Source organism: Pterocles gutturalis, unplaced genomic scaffold, assembly GCF_000699245.1.
Source record: "Pterocles gutturalis isolate BGI_N339 unplaced genomic scaffold, ASM69924v1 scaffold6139, whole genome shotgun sequence".
Taxonomy (NCBI): Eukaryota; Metazoa; Chordata; class Aves; order Pterocliformes; family Pteroclidae; genus Pterocles; species Pterocles gutturalis.
The window spans coordinates 30121-50196 of NW_010128030.1; the positions used below are offsets into that span (position 1 = coordinate 30121).

Consider the following 20076-nt stretch of genomic DNA (forward strand, 5'->3'; position numbering starts at 1 on the left):
TGTGCGCTGGCTTCAGCAAAAAGGGCTGACAATGAGGAGAAGGCATCCAACGAATTTGGAAGTGCACCATGTGTTCCAAAATGTGCCGCCTCGTGCATGTTGAATACGCCAACGGCATGGCTCTGTGTTACTACAGGGTGTGAAAACACACGTCACCCGCAACAGCTCTGAGGACAAAAGGTGGATTCCCAAGCACTGGGCATAAGTGAACGTCTAGTCAAACCCTGATGAACACGTGGTGGGTTGTCATGGCACGGAGCGGTGCACGGTAAGCCCAGCCCTGCTGCCGGCGAGCAGAGCGCTGCTCTCAGCACAGGCACCGTCTCTGTGTCCCAGCCCGGCTCTCCCAGCCCCCCGCGTGCCCCCGCAGCCCAGGCACACCTGATGCCAGCCGCTCGTTCCAGCAATGTGTGTCACTGCATGTTTGCAGGGAGCAGGGAGTCGTCACAGCGATGTGTGAGAGTGAACGTTGCCACACTTTGGAATCCAGACTGTTGGGTCAGGAGCTCTGGGAGAGGTCAAAACCTGAGGTTAATGCGATTCCAGGCTGATTTTATTACTTGAGATTTCCTAGAGGTTTGTGTGCAATGCAGCAGCTCTTTGGCCTCGTTTTAGCTCGCCTTGCCGAGACAAACTTTTCTGTGGTGTTCCTGAAGAGCCAGGGCCAGGCAGGCCGGGCCAGGCCCTGCCCAGCTTCAAGAGTGTTCCCTCACAGCCTCCAACGGCGTATGGCCCCGTCCGGGGCCATGGGCGAGGAGCAGCATCTGCAGCGCCCAGGAGAAGGGTGGGGAGCAGGGACCGTCTGCCGCCAAGGTCACAGACCCACGGGGAAACACGAGTTTGCTTCTCCAAGGTGGAAATGGTGGATGCTGACCCTTGCCAGCCAGCGTTGCCCTGTTCAAGCTGAGCTTTGAGGGAAGACAGGGATGGAGGGAGGGACCCCTACCTACTTCTGGGGCTCCCCAGAGCTTCTGCCTGTGGAAACAGCTCCTTGCTCAGAGGTAAGAGTCGTGCAGGGGATTTTAGTGGGGCAGGAGGCAGGACAGGATGGAGTGGGGTAGGACAGCAGCAGCTAAACATGGGCCTCTCCTGAGGGGCAGGGGGACGGCGGACGGCTCCGAGCCTCCAGAAGGATGCTGAGGTGTCAGGGCCTCCGGGGGAGGGCTGCTCCCCAGGGTGACCTCGAGTAAATCACTGTTTCTGCTCCTCCTCGTTTCACAGGGCCCTCTCAAACAGCCTCAGGAGCTGCGAGAGGGGACATGAGAGGAGAATGGCAGGGAGTGGGGTGAGGCCCCCTTGCGCTCCCACCGCGCAGGTGAGAGGAGAAGCAGGCGTCTGAAAATTCACATCCAGGCTGGGCACTGGGAAAAATGTCTTTGTGGAAAAGGCAGCAAGGCACAGGTTAGGCTGCAGGAACTGTCCTGTGAAAAAGCTGTCAGAAGTGGCAGTGCACCCCTCTCCTGTCCCAGTCGCTCTGCAGCACCTGCCTTTCCCCAGGCTGCAGTATGGGGACATTTAGGCTGGAGATTAGAAAAAAATTTCTTCACTGCAAGAGTGCTCAGGCATTGGAACAGGCTGCCCAGGGCAGTGGTGGAGTCACCATCCCTGGAGGGGGTCAAGAAACGTGTAGATGTGGTGCTTGGGGACATGGGTTAGTGGGTTGGGTGGTGTTGGGTTGGACTTGATGATCCTTGAGGTCTTCTCCAGCCTTAATGATTTTATGATTCTATTCTATGATCGCTCCTTCACTGTCCCTGTCCTGGTGTTACATCTGCTGTGGAATCTTCTCCAAATATTAGTACTTAGGTTGCTATCTTTCTGTCCTTTCCAAACTTGCCCTTACTTCGTGGCTTTTGGCTTGTGGGATGGAAAAGACAGAGCACGCTCTCTGAAGAACCTTACTGTAGCTTTGAGCGTTTCCTAGCCTGCCCTGGGGACATGCAGGCAACAGTTTGTGTATGAGAGAAGTGATGCAGACATGCTAAGGAGTAAAGTGTTGTAATAACCTAGTGATGGGGGAAGGATAGGAAAAAAAAAATCAAAGGGTCTTTACATCAAAGGCAGAGAGAGAAGCTGCAATTAACATGGTCAGAGGTGGAAAATCTGGCAGGGGAGAGTATTGGTGCCAGAATTTGCACTGATGTCCTCTTGTCCAGACCCTATCAATCTTGCCAGGGAATTTGACAGGCGAGAAAAGTCAAAGAGCAGCCAAGGGATTCGGAAATCAAAGGGCTTTGAAAGGTGGATCAGAGAGTGGAGCAGAGTTTTCCCATCTGCTTTGAATTTATCGTTGCTAATCAGGGAGCAGCCTCTGGTCTAAGCGAACATGCTGGACCAGGGGGGTCACTTGACATTTCCATCACATTCGGAAGAGGGTGTCAGGGAGTCTCTCCAAGTTAACCCTTTCACTGCCAAGCATGTACAAATGAGGAATTCAGAGTGAGATGGCAGAAGGAGGGAAACATTGGCCCCTTTCTGTCTGACAGAAGATGCTTTTTGGGCTCCCAGATCAGAGGGTCCTGTTTGTCTGTCTCACTAGTGGGAGCTCCTGCAGACAGAACTGAAAATCCCAGCATTGGTCCTTTCTGATGATCACTTCATCAGCGTGTGTATGTCTTCTGCCTTTTTGCTGATGTTGGCTGTGGTCAGTCTTTTTCTGCAGGGCTGTGAATCTAAGATGTGCAACTACCTTTGCTAAGTAACATATAATTTATCTACGAAGCTGGAAGTGGTCGTGTGAAACACTGTGATGGGTTTACCCTTGGCTGGGAGCCAACCCCACACAACCTGTTTGCTCCCCCTCCCCCCTCCCAAGGATGGGGGAGAGAATTAAAGGGGTAAAGGGAAAAAAGGACTCGTGGGTTGAGATAAGAACAATTAAATAACTAAACTACAATAATATTGAAAATAATCCTATATACAAATATACAAATCAGTGAAACACAGTGACACTGACCCCCTCCCGATGGCCAAGGCTCAGCCTGTTCCTGGCTAACAATCCCGGAGCAGGGGGAGTCCCAAAACCGCACTCACGGAACAGAGAGAACAGTCCGAGCGTCCCAGACCGAGAACTGACCGGGGTGGGGGGGGAAGGCCTTGGGAGAGCAACCACCTGGAGCGAGATGACCCGGAGCAAAAGAGATCCGGAACCAAAAGGGCCGATCTTCTGGAGGGTCCTCACCTCTATCCTGGGCATGACAGGTATGGTATGGGATAGATTATTGGCCACTCTGGGTCTCAATCCCGAACCTAAGATCAAATCCTGGGCTAGTAACTGGGGCTGTGCTCCCTCCCAGCTTCTCCTGTTTGCAGACAGGCAGAGAAGCTGAAAGACCTTGGCAGCTGCGTAAACATCACTTTTTATCAGCTTTCTTCTGAGCACAAATCCAAAACACAGCCTCTTGCTAGCTACCGTGAAGAAAGTTAACTCTGTCTCAGCTTGACCCAGGACAAACACTTATTTACAACTAGGCCTGCTGTCCCTTTCAGGTCAGATGCTGTCCCTGTCAGCAGAAGTTTTATGAGGGGAACAGACCTCCCTCCCTGCTGGGGCTCCTACACAACAGGGGCCACACTGCTTTTGGGTGAAGGAGCAGAGAAGAAAATAGGTGGATGAGCGCAAGAGGAGTGTTGGAATTAATTTTAGGTCTTTTTGCAACCCGTGAGTTTATCTTGAAGTTGGCAGCCTTGTTATTGAAATACCAAATGCCAACCTCCCCATCCCAGATTCCCAAAAACTTTTCTGTGTTCCTTGCCCTTTCTTGCCCACTGCCCTAAATGCTGATGCCATCGCATTTGATCTTCTCTGACTCTGATAATGCTGAAGGAGCAACAGCCAGAGACAAAAGCCACAGGGATTTGCTTGCTTAGATTATGATCCCCAGTTACCATTCCAGACTGCTGCCTGTCTGTGAGCAAGAGCTGTAGCCAAGAGTCGCAGATCTTCAGAGGCGGACAGAGTGTGCAAGGGACGGTGTTGGCATGAAAGCCACATCCCTGACTCATCATCAAAGAGCTTGTCCGTGCAAGCCAAGGAGTCTCTGTTGCAACAGGGGGTTGTGTGGCTCGTGCTGCAAAATTACACGTCTCTTGAGCACGGTGAGCTCCAAGCCAAGCTGGCTGTTGGAGTAGACACCAGTTAAACCATCAGTTCAGGGAGTGAGTTCAGAAAACTTGCAGAGCAGGTGAATGGATGCTTGAGTGGATTGATCTCCTGTGAATCCTTTTCTAGCAAAACACATTTAAACCTACCACGTGATGAGACAGATAAGCCCTGGCTGTTCAGAAGGGGATGCAGTATGGCCTTGGTATTTCCAACCTCACCCCGTTCTGTCTGAACGAGGTAAGGTGCCAGGTGTTAACCTGCCTCTTGCTGCAGTTTCAGTTGGTGCAGTGGTGTGCTCTCTGGCGCTGGAAGCAGAAGGCACCAGGGATTTAGCATGGCTCAGCTGACGTGCTCTAACTTGTTCAACAGCTGATTGTGTGGCCGAACCCTGAGATTTGCATGAACCATAAGACCATAAAACTCTCTATGGATTCATTCACAACCCGTCTCACTTTGTGATCAGATGACGGTGTGTGACAATGTCTCTACGGTGCCTGTCCATTTTCCTGCTTCTTTAGTTGTCTCCTTGAACATCAGGATATGTAGTTGTAGGGTCATCCATCATCTGACTTCAGCAGCGTTGCACTGAGCCTCTTAACAGCACTTCTGGGGCTACTTCAGTGGGTTGTGATGCTATGGTGGATATGAAATAGAAAAGGGTCCCAGAGTGGATGAAGGATACTGTGGCTATTGGTTAATGTGATATTTAGGATTATGTTTTCAAGTGAAGTGTTGGGAATTAAAGAGTGAGTTTTCAAGGACATTTTATCTACTGGGTGTGCTTAAACCTGGAAATGCACAGTGTTGATAACATAGCAGGATTAAAGCTTGTTGCATCAGAATCAGCACAAATTTTGTTGCCAGCTAGTAGCTAGAGCACAAAGCCCTTATGTAGCAGTTAATTCTCTCATTTGGAAGCCTTCCTGCTTGCTGTCTGCTAAATTGCAAATACTGACTGCTAATTGTCTGTTTAAAGCACTGTCTATTCTCAGATCTCCCCTCTGAACTGCTGCCCAAGTCCCTGCTGCGGTACCCAGTGCGGCTCACTGAACAGCTGACCGACCTCGGTACTGAAATTCGCAGGGCTAGGAGCATCCGCTGCATACTCTAAACATCGCATGGCTTGGGAGGATTTAGCCTTTCTGGGTCAGGCCAGAATTAGTAGATATATTTTTTTTAATATAAGCTGGTTTTTTTCAGCTGAATATAGGTATCGATATTCTAAACAAACTGTTTTGCTAAGTCTAATCTTATTTAGGTTAGTTAGCAATCAGTTAACGGGTGTTAAAATAGGACTGTGGTGTAGGTAGATCTCAGCCTGCCTTTTCTCCTCTCTAGGCTGACTGCTGAACATTTTCAGTCTCATTGCTCACAAAGAGTGTAGTAAAATTGATCCTTCCCCTTCCCACCTCACTGAATTTTTTTTTTTTTTCCTGTAATGCTCTGTTGTAGTGTTTTGAGCCCCGTGCTGGGTGACAAAAAGGACTGTTGTAGTTTTACCTTGGCTGGCAGCAAAACACTGCAACACCTCTCACTCACCCTCTCCACTCTGCCCTCCTGGGGATGGGGGAGAGAATTAAGGGGTGAAGGGAAGAGAGACTCGTGGGTTGAGATAAGAACAATTTAATAACTGAACTACAATAATATTGGAAATAATAGTATATATACAAATATACAAACGAGTGACACACAGTGACACTCCTCACCAGCTGATGACCAAGGCTCAGCCTGTTCCAGGCTAACGATCCCAGAGCAGGGAGAGTCCCAAAACCGCAATCCCAGAATGGAGATAAGAGCCTGGGTGTCTGCTGAGATGACCCTGAGAGAGTGGTAACCCAAAGGGAGACAACCCGGAGCAAGAGAGAGCCGTTCTGGACAGAGCCTTACCTCTATCCTGGACATGCTGCATGGGATGGAACAGACCATTGGCCAGTTTGGGTCTCAACCCTAAACCCAAGGTCGAATCCTGGGCTGGTCACTGGGGCTGTGCTCCCTCCCAGCTCCTCCTGCCCCTGCAGACACAGGCACAGCAGAGAAGCTGGAAAGTCCTGGACTGTCCTGGCAGCAGCTCTGCCCATCAGTGTGTGATCAGCTTCTCCTTAGCACAAACCCAAAACGTAACCCCTTGCTAGTTACTATGAAGAAAGTTAACTCTGTCCCAGCTGAAACCAGGACACGGTCCTAGCCCTAGCACCAAATGAAAAAGGTGAGTGGTAGCCATTGGAGCAGTACAGATGCTGTCATTGCCCTCCTGGCTGCTCCCAGAACCCTGTGCTGCCTGCAGCCGTGTCCCAGGCGTGCAAAGCCAGGATTAACACCAGAGAGCCCCAGCAGCAGACCTGCCCTTCAGACCGTGCTCCAAACCTGACGTGAAGGTGCTAACAAGGCATGAAAAAGAGCTGGAGGGTAACAGGGTGAATCTGTGGAGATAGCTTGGGTTTACTTTTGTTTTATTTTCAGAAACGCAGTAGGACTGCATGGTAACGTTATAGCTGCATGTAATGCCAAGGACTCTAAAGAGAAGTTATCTTTTCGGTGATGCATTCAGAGGGCTCCTGAGGGGCACAAGGGGAGGAAGAGAGGCAGAAACACTGGCTGAAGGGCTGCTTTATACTTATGAAAGAGCTCGTGACATTTTCTGTGTAAGCTGACATACAGTAACTGTGAGAGGTTTGATTTCTTGTAGGGCGCTCAGGGGTCTAAGCAAAATCAGGCTGTGGTCCAGAGTATCTGGATTATACTTCTTCCCCTGAACGCTGCTGATGAGAATAAGCTGCCTGTACTTAAGAATAAATATTATTAGCAACCAGGATATTTATTTTGTATGCAGTTGTCATCCCCAAAGCTTTTCCTCCCTCTCTGGAGAATTCCCAATGAATTGAATTTCATCATCTGAAAGTCAAGTTCATTTTCAGTTACTTGCAGACTTCATAACTTGCTTTATTGCTTCAACAGGCGCATTAAAATAGTCTGTATAATTTAAAAAAAAATGGTACTTTTCATTTATTATTATTGAATTCTTGAAATGGGATGCTGTTCTTTCACTGCTGGAGTGCAGTCTGCTCTGGAGTGGAAGGCGACAGTGTGATACAGAATGATTTAAGAAAAAGGAAATATAGAGGAAGAAGAAATTTTAACCAAAAACATCACAAAAATTACTTCTCTTTGGCAAAATTGTACTGGGATCCCTTCTGATACGGCAGATTGGATGGGCCCAGAGGGAGGGTTATCAGAAGTATATCAGCAGTATCTGAAGTTCCAGAGAAAGTTCTCCACACGTCTGAAAATCAGACCTTTTCTCTGTGAGCTATCACTGGGGACAAAATCCACCCATTAAACTGCACAGATCAGCCTTACTTATCTAGGAAAAGATAAGATCGCTGCTGTGTCAAGCAACTAGAAAGCCTGAAATCTGATGCTGAAATAAATAAACGGTCTCGGTGATGCATTACAGCCAAGGGACGGGCTCCTTGCTGTTACTGATGAGCATACCCATGGCAGTGTTGTCCCCCTCCATAGCACTGTGAAGACAAGGTCTCTGCCTCGGAGAGCGTGCAGTCTAGAGGAGTGGTGTGCAAACTGAAACAGAGGAGGGAACGACAGGTTCATCTCGGTTAGATTTCTTGCTCGGCCAATTTATTTTATTTTTTGAAAGCACAGGAAAGGTTTTTGTTTCTTGCTTGAGGACAGGGCAACAATGTGTCCAGCTTTCATTTCATTTAAAGGGTCTTTGCTTTATTGAGAGCTATGTTACCATAAGCAGAAGGGTAACTTTGAATGTGTCTATTTTGGTGCCTTTAGTATTAGCCAGAACTTCTAAGACAGCACCAAAGGGAGAAATGAGGTGACTAGAAAGCACTGGGTAAAAATTGCAACTACGATTGCTTACAGGGCCAAAGTGGTAGATGAGAGTGATGGTGATGTTTGAAGTTGACCATCTGTGCCCAGGAAAAGGAAAACATCCCGAGACACAGATGGCCAAGTACACTTTCATGCTGTCCAAAGGGGAAAAAGAAAAAGTTGTCGCTAGATGCACTTCCCCTAACTCTCAGTTATGCAATGCACTCGGTCATGCTTTTGTGTTTCTTTGATTTAATTCTGATCTTCTGATTATTTATTTGTCACCAAGTATGTCTTTACAAAAGAAATATCCAGTTCAAACTTTCTAGAATATCTGACTTTCTGCCATTCTGGTTTAGCAGAGCATGGAATAATACTGTTATTAGTTATAAATAGATTGTTATAAAAAAATTAATAAAAAGTAAGGGTCATGTCTCTATGTGGGCAAATAAATTAGATAAATAGAAAAAGAGGCTTGGGAATGAGGCACCAACGCCTAAATGCCACAAAGCACTAAGGAAACAAATACTTCAGACAGTGCGTAACTTACTGATTCTGGTCATAAACCTCCAGTGAAGTTTTTGCAGGCTGAGCGCTGCCACTATGTGGAGCAGAGACACAGCTCAGTGAGCCTCGCTGACTTGTGTAGTGCTTTGTTTGGAAGCGATAACATTTGCCTCGACTTACTGACACAGAACGGGGGTTTGGCCACCCCTGGACATACAGTCACTGATACAGGTGTAAAGATGTCAGCACTTCCAGTAAGCCCCATTCCCTGTCAGTGCAAAGGCCAGGCATTGGTATACTGCAGTCTTCTCATTTAGGTTTCTTATCTCTTCCTTACAAGATGGTCCACAGTGTCAAAGCAAACTTGGTATTTATTTTTTGTAAGAAACTAAAAAGCCCACTGCAAGATCCAGATTTTCAGTGTAAAGTTTCTCCTGCATCTCATTTGCATGGCTGAGTTATAACCCTCTAAATGACAAGCAGAAGCACCGGCAGACTAGCTAACAGCTCTAACAGATGCTATTATATTTCTGCTGCTAGTTGGCACTCAGCCTTCACTATCTCATCAGCATAAAGGGATGCTGTCAACTTGAAAAACTGTGTCTGCCTTAGGAAAAAAAAAAGCCATACCTACTATTGTTCCAAACCAGCCTTTTACAACAGCAATACCTAAAAGAGACTAAGGATGCAAACAGGATGCTATTTAACTGTCTCTGTTCAGCGTGTTTCCTTTGCATTTCTCAAAAGACAGCACTTTGCGGTGTGTCAGTGGTGTTGGTGTGCATTAGCACTTCCTCTCTCAGACCGGCAAGATGATGCCTCCTGGGAGGTGGGGGTGAAGAAGGGTCAGCGAGGAGAGGGGGATGCTTTCATCCCAGGCCTTGTATTAACGGCAGCAGCAAAAGTGAGCGAAAAAGGAACAGGAGAATTTGTAGATACAGGGTGAACAAAGATCAAATATGTAGGATACCTTTGTGCTTAATTTGTTTAAATTGCTTTGTAACATGCTTGGGAGAGAGTGAACTCTCCCTCCCCCATCATACTTCTCCAGAGATGATTTTTTACAGTGCCCTGCTCTCTGCTATTTAAAGACAAATCTATGCAAAACTTGCATCATCTGAGATGGGCCAGTTTGGAAACATTCCCTTTAAACACAACACTGTTCTTTCCCTTGCCTTGCGGCTGCCAAAGCTGTCCCTGGAGGAATTTGCATCTAACCTGGCAAAAAAAGGGAAGGGTTTGTGCTTCGTTATGATTAAAGCGACTGGCACATTGCAGAGAACCTCTGCTGTTACCATGTCCACCAGCTTCCCCTAAAATGCACTCAGCTGCCTCCACCCACAGATGTGTTAGCAGATGAAGGACCTTTTGCTGACCAGTGCATAATCTCACCCTTTCTGTTTTGCAGCTGAATGGTTCTGTTTGAGCTACTGCAGACACCCGATTGTTCCCAGCTTCTGAAAATGACAGCCCAGACTGCTGCTTCCTGTGGAGGAACTGGTGAGGCCACAGAAATGGGAGACGAAGCTCACCATCTCCTGGGGGAAAGGCATTTACATTTCCAGGAAAGTTTATTTTCTTTCATTCCTTCCCTTCAGTCTCGCTCTTCTTTCTTTGTGAATGACCAAGGCTGTAGGAGAAGGCTTAGGAAGCTTGCCAGCTTGCAATGCCAGCCCGACCCTACTGTGGTCGCTCTTCTTCCTGTGCGTGAATAACTCCAGAAAAGAGGTTTACAGTGCTGAGCACATGCAAGAACAGGCAGGTTCTCGTGTACTTAAGATGGCAAGAACTGTTTAGCGACTGCCACATAGGCCCTGTGGAGTACAGGGACATGATGAAAGCTATAGCAGATGATCTAGTCCCTGACTAGTCCCAGTATAACACCTTGGTTTTCACAGATAGTTATGTGTCGTTTCAAAAACCGATGCCTACAGTGAGGCTTCTGAGGATACCTATGGATTTTTGAGTGTAACTACAAAATTCAGGACCTTTGGCACATTCTCATCAGGCTTGCTACAAAGTCCCCTGCTGTAGTTTGCGAGGTTTAATTCACCAGTGTTTGTCGTGCAGCTGTAGTGGTTTCAAGCAGGGGCCAGATGAATGCAAACCGCGAGAGCTGTCTGACTCTGCCGGGCTGGATTACTGGGTACTGGTGGGGCGCGAGCCAAGGGATTGCACTCTAAGGCTACAGGGCAGTGCTAGTGCAGGAATATTCCTGACATGGCTACTGGAAAATGGCAAACCAACTGGAGACTAAGTTACATAACGTTAACCAAGTTTTACACATCGGAGGTGACAGTTACTCAAATGTCCCAAGCATTATTAACCTCTTACATTAAAAACAGAGCAAAAAATCAGCAACTCCCTGCACAATGTCTGTGTAGATGGGGGCAAAATATATGACCGTTAGTGTCATTACTGTGCCGCGGAATAAAGTTCCTGACTAAGGGGTCAAGAACTTAGGAAAGGGTCTGGGGCGGTGGGATTCCTCAACTGCCAGTGCTGTCACTGAGTTATTGCACCCATAAGCACCTACGTTACCTCTCCACAGCTTAGAGAGTTGAATCTGTTCAGGGGTATGTGAGAAAGATTGGTGGATTCATTAAACTGGTGACTTTTGTAGGGGTTATTATGACTCAGAGTAACTATAGTTGTAAAGCAGCTGAGGAAATGACTGCTAGATCTGTTGTTCCTAGTACCAAGAACTGAGATTAAGCTGGGCTGTTGGGATTTTTAAGAGAGGTGGTGTTCACTTAACATGAGATCTATCACAGATTTGTTACCAAAAAAAGCCTTTTTCACTCCTAATCTGGGCAGGGGGTCCCATGTATAACGTTAAATTATTATTATCTCCAGTGAAAATTAGACACCAAATAAACTGAAATATTAAATAACTTGCCTGAAGTGAAACACTAACACCTCAGTTATAAACAAAGCAAAAACTGTGTATAGATGATAGTTCTGGAAGAGCTTGAATATGTAAATGAAGTAGTAGCTAGGAATCATAAAGGCATTTTCTTTCTAATCACAACATTATACAACTTTTAGACTGAATACCCCGAAGTACACATTTTCTTGTAGTAAGAGGAAGCAAAATTTTGTTTTGAATAATACAAAATAGGATTTAATGTTTTAAACGCTTTTTCAACACTGACTGTCAGACCCAACACAATGTCTGAATTGTGAAATTCCAATTTTAATTTCACTCGCAAGCTTGTGTTTTACAAATAAATTTATCACTGTTTTGCTTAGTGTAATGGAATTATCACTTGATAAACAGTGTCCAGGTAGGAAGTAGTTTTTCTGTTCCTCCAATACTACCGTAAAGATGGAGTTTTTAAGCTCCACTTCACAACAAAGGCTTGTGGTTTCCTGGGAGGAGTGCATTCAGGTGATTCACATACTATCACAGCTCTACTCTTCACTGATGTCCTTGGACTCTTCTTCTCCAGGTATGAACAATTGTGGTGACCCCATGCAAGGGAGAGACAAACTGAAAGTGAGGAATGGCAACTACAATGCTGAAAGGCACAGAATATAGAGCTTACTAGGCTTAGCCATCAAAAGTGGGATTTCACTGCCTTGTAAGTATGAGGGAAAAATGGAAAGGTAGGAGAGAAGTAAGCTGAAGACGACAGTGTTGGCACAGGAACAAGGCGATGATAAAGTAGTGCTGAACACGTTTAGGCTGGCCTACCAAATAGCAGCAAGATGCGGAGGGAGGATAAAAATCTAACTGATTTTAAGAGAGCAATAATTTTATGAAAAAGATCACATATGATTGCCTACAATAGCAGGCATATTATTCTCTCTCTGGGTAGCAGTCTCCGTAAGTAGGACTGTAATGTGAAGTAGTTTGGCTGGTCGGATAATGACAATCCTACTCAGCCTCTCTCGTTTTATACACCTTTTTCTGAGCAGTCTCAGCATTTCTGGCAAAGATGGTAAGAGCCAACAAGAAAATACCCAACGCTTTAGGCAAAGCTTTGAAAGCAGGTTCTCATAGCCTCCTAAATGTTGGGCTAGAAAATCCCAGTATCTTCTTGCAGAATGACTTGAGATATACCCCTTGAAGCCATCAGATGCTTGTCACGCTTCTCATCCCGTGGACAGCCCTTTATGTCTCCACGGGCAACTTTTATCTACCTGCAGATAGCACCACTCCGACACTGGAAAAGTCTTTTCAATTTCAAGTCTTTCTTTTCTTTACAACTATTCTACAGCTGTGTAATAGCTTTGTATGAGAACTCTATGCAACTATCAGTTCTTCACTTCATTAGGCCCTACAACATTTTAACTATAACTTCAGTATTTACCACAAGGATTTCCTCTGTATTGACTTCCTCAGCTCCTCTAACACTACAACTACTTCATCTCAGTGATTCTCACCTTCTAAAATAAACAGTACAGTATGAACTACCTGAGATTTTTTTAAGGCTAGGCTGCAAAGGCAGCAAACCTTCCTTAAACTGAAGAAGTTTGTTACAGATGTTTTTCACAGCTTGAATCTTATGGAACAGATTCTTGAGTATCGACCTTCTCCTTTCAGATTTTCCTATTACATATTAAATTTTCCAGTTTACCTTGATACTTTTAAAGGAATAGGCTGCATTTACACTTATACTCTAGCCTGCAATCTGTGGGGATGTATAAAATTAATTAACAAAGCTCTGTAGTTAATTGCACACTTCTTAAACAACTTCGTGTTTCCAAACACAAGAGACAATGTTTTGTGTCTGAAGGAGAGCCAAATGTTTTATGAGAGGTGGGACTTTGCCATAAACAAAACATTTGGATCCAGTGTTGCAGTTTGGAGCATTACAGAAGCTGACCAGAAAGAAGAGTCAGAATTTTGTTCATTTTCTGCACTTACTCCTCCACACTTTCAATGAACATATAAAGTTTTAGGTCAGGGTCATCACCTGTAATATGGCACAGAGTTGGTGTCCATGGAAAAAGGAGCCCTGATATTATAATGAAGAGAAGACAGTTTAAAACTTGAATCCATTTGAACAGGAAACAAAAGATCCTTCTTCAGCAACAAATGTGAACATCCATTAAGCCAGCCTAGAAACTGGGCACCACCACAAAGATGCTGAGGTAAACCAGGACAACATCTCTTCTAGACTGAAAAGTATTCACAAAATCAGTCAGCAGTTCATTTTTTAATTAAATGAAGATTTATACAAGCAAACAACAGAACACTTTGGGGAAGTATAAGCACATATTGCCACAGGCTTTCCTACAGTACGGACAACGGCTCTCAATTTTTACTTTCCCAGTCTGGTTTTTATACACTGAAGGCAAAGCCCAGAGTCCAATAAACCCAAACGTATATTATCTGAACACCTTTTTTCTTTTCAAACACAAGGAGGAAATGACTTATTGCTAAAGATATTCAGACTAATCATTTTGCAAAGGGTGCTATGAAGCTGATCAGAAGGGAATGTGTTGTAGCATAATAGTTATTATAGGATAATGCTTTGAAATAAGGCAGTCTGCAGCGTGGCTGTGCTTCACTGCAAGGGAGAGAGTGCTCCATCCAGCACGCACCTCAGTACACGCACATTCCAGAGAGAGGCACCCTCCTTGCCTGCTAATGCTGGAATGCTGGTTAATGTATTAACCTGCTCTAGCCTTTTAGATCCTCATTTCAGGGCAGAGAGATAGCACTTGCTTCACTGGCTGCAGCTATTTCCTATTTTCAGTTATGACCATTGTGAGTAAGCTACACTCTGAGCCCTCAAATCCTTTTCTGAAATAGAGACCAGCTTTTGTTCAACAACATACTAGGAAAACACTTGGGCATCACAACAAAGGAATGTTTAAGTGTTAGCTTTTCAAAAGCTATCGTATTGACTCAATAAAGAAATCTCTTGAATTGTGTTTTGTTAAAACATAAATTCATGCAACTTATGAGAGCTGTAGGTGTAGATATAGAATACTTCCCCTCCTTGCTGCTGGAATCCAGGCCTTTTGAGTATTCATTTGTTTGCAACAGCAGAAAGTTGGTCCCGGATCCTTCCTAGACCTTCTAACATAGTGTCCAGGGTTTCTTTGCTCAGTTCCACAGTCAGTGCAGAAACAACAGGACTATTTCCACATAAGGCAACATCTTCCTTAATCTGAAAATAGGAATGCAGAGGTTAGCTGTATGCAAAATTCATAGACGTATTTTTCCAGTGCTACTATGAAAGTCAGTGTTTACTAGATAGATTAAGAAAAATGCTTTAAATTTGGCATCCAGCTCCATCCTGAAGGACCATAGCACATTTTCTAAGAGGTGTGCCTCACTAGTGAAGTGCACTCCCACTGACAGAGTGCAAGTAAGCATATATCACCATAAGTACAGGGAAATTTTGAAGAGACTTGTGGCAGGAAGCCACCTCCGTATCAAAAGCATCTTAGCAGATACCGCACAGGATACGTAACCCCATCCCACACACAGAAATTAGATTTTTTTTCCTCCTCCTCTGAAACCAACCCATCCCATTTTTATTGGTTGGGGAGATCCAGAACTCTGTAGAATATCAGCAGTAAGCTTAGCTACACTCCCCAAATGCTACATATGGCCAGTGAAGGAAGTTATTAGTAGGCAAAAGTAATTTCCCAACTAATGCAGTCAGCTAAACACGCTGATGAGTGGCTTAGAATTAAATGGCGATGACTTCATAATTTATCGTCTTTCTTTCTGTAGAGAACAGACAGGTCCTGATGACCAGGAACAAATATGCTGCCTTCTCGCATCCTCATGCAGAGAAAACTCTCCCTTGCAACAAAAAGAGGGCTTTCATCAGAGACATCATTTCCAGGCTCTGAGGTATTTCAAAGATCATCTCTGAGAAAAGTCTGTTAATTGCCCACCAGGCAGTAGGCAAGCATCAGATGCCTGTCTAAACTGTTTTGCCCTACCACTGGTAAGTCATGCGTTGGACTTGATTATTTTGATCCTGCCTCCTTTACAGCCACGGACATTACCTTTAACTGAAGCAGGCAAGTAGGGACTGCCATTCTGCTGATGCTGTCTGAAGACGTCTTGATGTCCACCCTCCAGTCCATGTCGACCAGCTGAGGCAGGGAGACTGAGGGATTAAAAAAAGGAGTCTGTTATGCCCAGCAATGCACAATGACACCAGATCCTGGAACCTGTAACTGCCACCACGTACGTGTGCCTCCAGTTCTGGCCCTGGGAAGTGTACAGCTTCAGTGCTACTATGCAATACGCCAGTCTCTGAAGACCTCCTCATGATACTGGAAGGACAAACAGGGTTCTCCCATCATCACATGCAAAGATGGTACAGTGCAAGACAAGCATAGGTAAATTCACAAAGCAGCTGGGAGAAGGGGAGCAGTAAGATGTCTTCTCCACCTCTTCATCCCCTGCCTTGCTGCCTGCAACATTCAACTAGTCTTTCATCGTGAATTGCTCTGAGACCCACATGCTTATTGCTCTATTCCGTAACTGATAAGAAAGCACACAAGCACTCTCTTAAAATCCAGCAGTATAAAATGTTACTTCGAGCTCCCCAACCTGTGAACCAAAGAATCCTGCAGTACAGCATAAACTGCAATCTTCACATATCCTGCCAATTTTTAAAAAAATCTCGAATATATCATCCTAGTTAGATGTAGCCTAACAGAAATTATTCAACAGTCTCGTGCAATACTGACATCAATAGTTGAGGGCTGGAGACCCCATGAGCCTTCCAAGGGAAGAAGAAGAGGTCTGACTTGGCTACCCTGCTAAGAAATTTGTGCAGCTATCTCTTGCAGAGAGGAAATAGATATTCTTTCATCATGGTGTGTACTTAATGGAGCTCACTGCACTATGAACCCTCAAGAGTCCCTAAGCACTGTGCAAATGGACATAAAAGCTGAGATTAAAGTTCTCCCAACAAAACCCTGGCACCAACAGGCTGCAAGTGCTCTTTGTCAGTTCCTGGGAGCGTGATGGTTTTTCAATAGTGTCTTTCAGCTGCCAGTAATAATTACAAGGAATGTTTGAAGAATATAAACAAGTGTAACGGAGGCAGGTATTTAGACAGATGGCATGCAGAGATCTTTCCTCCCTATTTGAACAAAACAAAGTTTCCTACTTTAAATTTAAAAAATACATTTTAACTCAAAAAAATAATCAGTATTGACATTTTCATCTCAGATTTACAAGTGTTTTCTCACACAAACTGCAAACCAGAGGAAAGCATAATTACTTATCCAACCAGATAACAAAAAAAAAAAATGCAAGTGTTAAAAGATGAGCCTTGAATCCTTGACTGCCCTGTGGTAAAGCACAATTTACCGCTGGAATCCAGAAATTTGGAAAATGTCTGTAAGGTAAGTTACTTGTTTAAAATGTGTAAAGAAAATAAGTTGCAAGGTGCAGTTTAACAGGGCACACTTAAAGTCATTCCCACTTTGGTACTGTCATATTTATAAAACTCGGAACACCTTTCACACCTTTTTCAACCCCACTTTCTGGTGCGAGCTGAGCTATACTTGCTATGTTCAAAAGTGCAGGATCCAGTTTCCTGGGAAAAACAGTAAATTCTGACTAGAAGTAAGTCCACACCAAGGAAACAAAGACAACCCCTTCTGGTTTAAAAAGGGAATTTGCAGCTAAGGGGCTTAACTGCTGTAACCATGTCAGAATAAACAGCTACAGGGTGCCTGAAGAAAAATTGTTCCTGTTTATGTCAGCTAGGGATTTCCAAAGAAGTCTGAATGAAAGGTCAGACCAGCCCCATAAAAGATCTGTGGGGAGGTGACTGTTTATTATCAAACTCAGTTTAAAATCTCAGCTGTGGTGCTTGACAGGTTTGAGTGCCTTTGCAAAGCCTTATCAAACCTGGTTGTCAGCAGTTCTTTGACATCTATTCAAGGGTACCAGAAGAAGGGGGATGAAGACGCAGTTGTTGAGTGCTAAGGAAAGAGCTGTCTTTTAATAGGCAATTGCAGCCTGTCTGGATTCTGCCTATCATAAGATGCCTAGGTGCCTCCCCAAGGGTTGATTGCTAGCCTTCCTACTGACTCCAGATGCTCAAGTTGCTTCCTAACAGTGCTTACAGAAATTCTTTCTACCTGGGGAAAGGCTCTCCCTCCTGCTCCCCTGGGCAGAGCTCCAGGGGGAGTGCAGAACTGGCTGCCCAGCTCTTGCTTCTGGAACAAACTCCAGTTTACAGTCTGTCAGGGCCAGCACTTGGCAGCATTTGCAACAACATAAAATCCATCTGTTTAGCCTTGTATGTTAATTTGCAAAGATTGATTGTTGGCTGCTTGGGAGGGGCAGGAACCATCCATGTTTTTATGTTAGCATAGATCAATCAGTTGGAATGTCTGTTCTTTAAATCACTGCCTTGGTCCCTGTGTGATGTATGTCACATATTTTGTGAATACAATACTCAAAGAATCCATCATTTCCTAGAATACAATCTCATTCCAACAGGAATGAGGGGTTAACAGGGTTAAATATTCATCTAATGAATACAAAGACATGAGTGCTAGGCAGAGGTCCTGGGTGGTGCCCCAAGAGCCATGCATCCAGCCTTGCTTCTGGGTTGTGAAGACCTAGCTAGTGGGTCATGCTGGTGTGTCACGCTCGCTCTCATTTCCTCTAATGCGTGATGGTGTTAAGGACACAGGAAAAAGCATTATGTGTCTTGGTAACACTATAACATTGTTTAGTGTAAGTAACTGCTGTATTTACCGTATTAGCATTATGCAATAGTTTCTTCCCTCTCCCTATTTATAGTCCATTAAAACTTTGAGGGATAGTATATTTGCAGGTCTTGCCATACTGTTTAGCTGTTGGACATTATCTCCTCTGCAGGCAAAGGAAAGGATAAAGAGGATCCATGCAGACCTCAAAGTACTGTTACGTATCAGCTCTCATTTGTAAACTTCTAAGTGCTACAGTTGTAAAGAAAACAGAAGTGTAGCTCCATGGAACACTTAACCGGGATGTAACTTATTGCCCATGATGCTATTGTTAAAGTCTGTGTTCCTTAATTACATAATTGTTTAGAAAGGTGGGAAAAAAGCAGACTTATGAATATATGCAGTGAACCTCCTGATGCATGGAAGAGAAAGAATGTACAGAATTTACTAGATGGGCAAAGATAAGGTATTCCCCAGTATATACATAACCTTTCCAGTGCACAGTTATTGAATATGGACATCACTTAATGACCTGAATGTGGAGGTCAGAGTGCTTCACTTTCAAAAGTTTTGCAAATAGTTGCTATAGACTGCACTCTGCAAGGCAGCAACAGACCGAGCACTAAATGAAATTGGCTTGAGGACTGGAAACATTAGCACAGCAGCACGGAGCTGAATGCAAGCTTGTTGGCCTCTGCTAAGCTCTGTGATGCCATCATCATACAACTTCATCTAAGGCAAATGGCTGTATCCCTGTGCTACGCTATGAAAACATGTTGCGATGCACTATTCTAAGCTCTAAGCTCCAACCACATCAGGACACATTAATTGCATCAAGATATAACTACTACTTACTCTGACTTGCTTGTGCTTCATTCCTCCAAGCAGAGCTGTGAAAAAGAGAAGAGAAAAACAGTATGAGCACTGCTTTAAGAAAGAAAAAGAAAAAAAGGTAGGGAAAGTTTATCCCTGACAGAAGGGTCACCAGGGCCGCAGCAGTAAGCAGGGCAGAGAGACTGCCTATGCTACTGAGTGCTGAGGAAAGGCTGTCTGGCACTGGTGGGCAATGGTAAGCAAACTGGTGACCAACTATGGGTTTTCCTCCAAGTGTGGCTCACTGATGGCATGTGCCTTTCTCCCTGGTTTTATTAAAGCAGTGGGCTACCAAGCATACAAAACCACTATCATCTGCCACCACCTGACATATGCTCTACCACATACAGTGCCTCTGCACCTCAGCCAAGCTGGTAAGCAGACAGGCACCTAGATGATTCCCAGTCACGTCCTGTAGCACTGAAATCTATCCCTCTGTCATCAACGGCAGCATTTTCCCACCACACAGGTGAGCTGTTAGAATAAAAGAGGCTCTGCGTTATGTGAATAAGGCCCATACCCCTTCCAAAAGTCTTGGGAAAACCCTCTGTGCCCATGGCTGTGTTTTGTTTGCCGTTCCACTCAGATGACATATTTCATTCAACTCTGCTCATCCCAGCCTGTGTGATGATGCTCAAGGCACACACAAAATTAACAGAAACGAGACTTTGCACGCTGCCAACTATCAAACCTGATACACGGGCTTTAACTTTCCAACTGAAGGCAAATGACAGGTGGGTAGCACTCACATATTCTCCAAGATGATCTTAGTCAAAAGGTTTTTCAGATTTTGGTGGAAGTTTTCTGGAAAGAGAGAGAGGATATCTTCTGCGCTTGTCAAGCCGCGATACACCACGTGCCTGGTGAGGCTGTGCAAAGCAGACACCAGCTGTAGGAAAGGAAGAGGAGAAACGGCTCGGCTGGGTTGAACAGCATTACCTACAGCACGGGACAGGCCTTCGGCTGCCAGCACTTCTCCAGCGAGACCGACCCCGCCTCGGACACCCCGTCCTGCCCGGCAGCCGCAGCAGGGAAGGAGCCCAGGTCCCGGCTGTACCCCAGCGCGCACACCTCCCGCTCTGCCCTCTCACCTCCCT

The 20076-nt window shown here is 45.1% G+C and overlaps 1 protein-coding gene across 1 annotated transcript; it reads right to left on the reverse strand.

Annotated features, from left to right (window-relative positions):
* Positions 1-14333: 14333 nt before the first annotated feature.
* On the reverse strand, positions 14334-19868 carry COMMD9 (COMM domain containing 9; the record flags this gene model as incomplete). Its single annotated transcript, XM_010079469.1, has 4 exons — positions 14334-14577; positions 15431-15534; positions 18962-18996; positions 19729-19868. Coding segments are annotated over 4 exons (420 nt in total), but the record flags the coding sequence as incomplete, so codon positions are not given.
* Between the last annotated feature and the right edge of the window lie 208 nt (positions 19869-20076).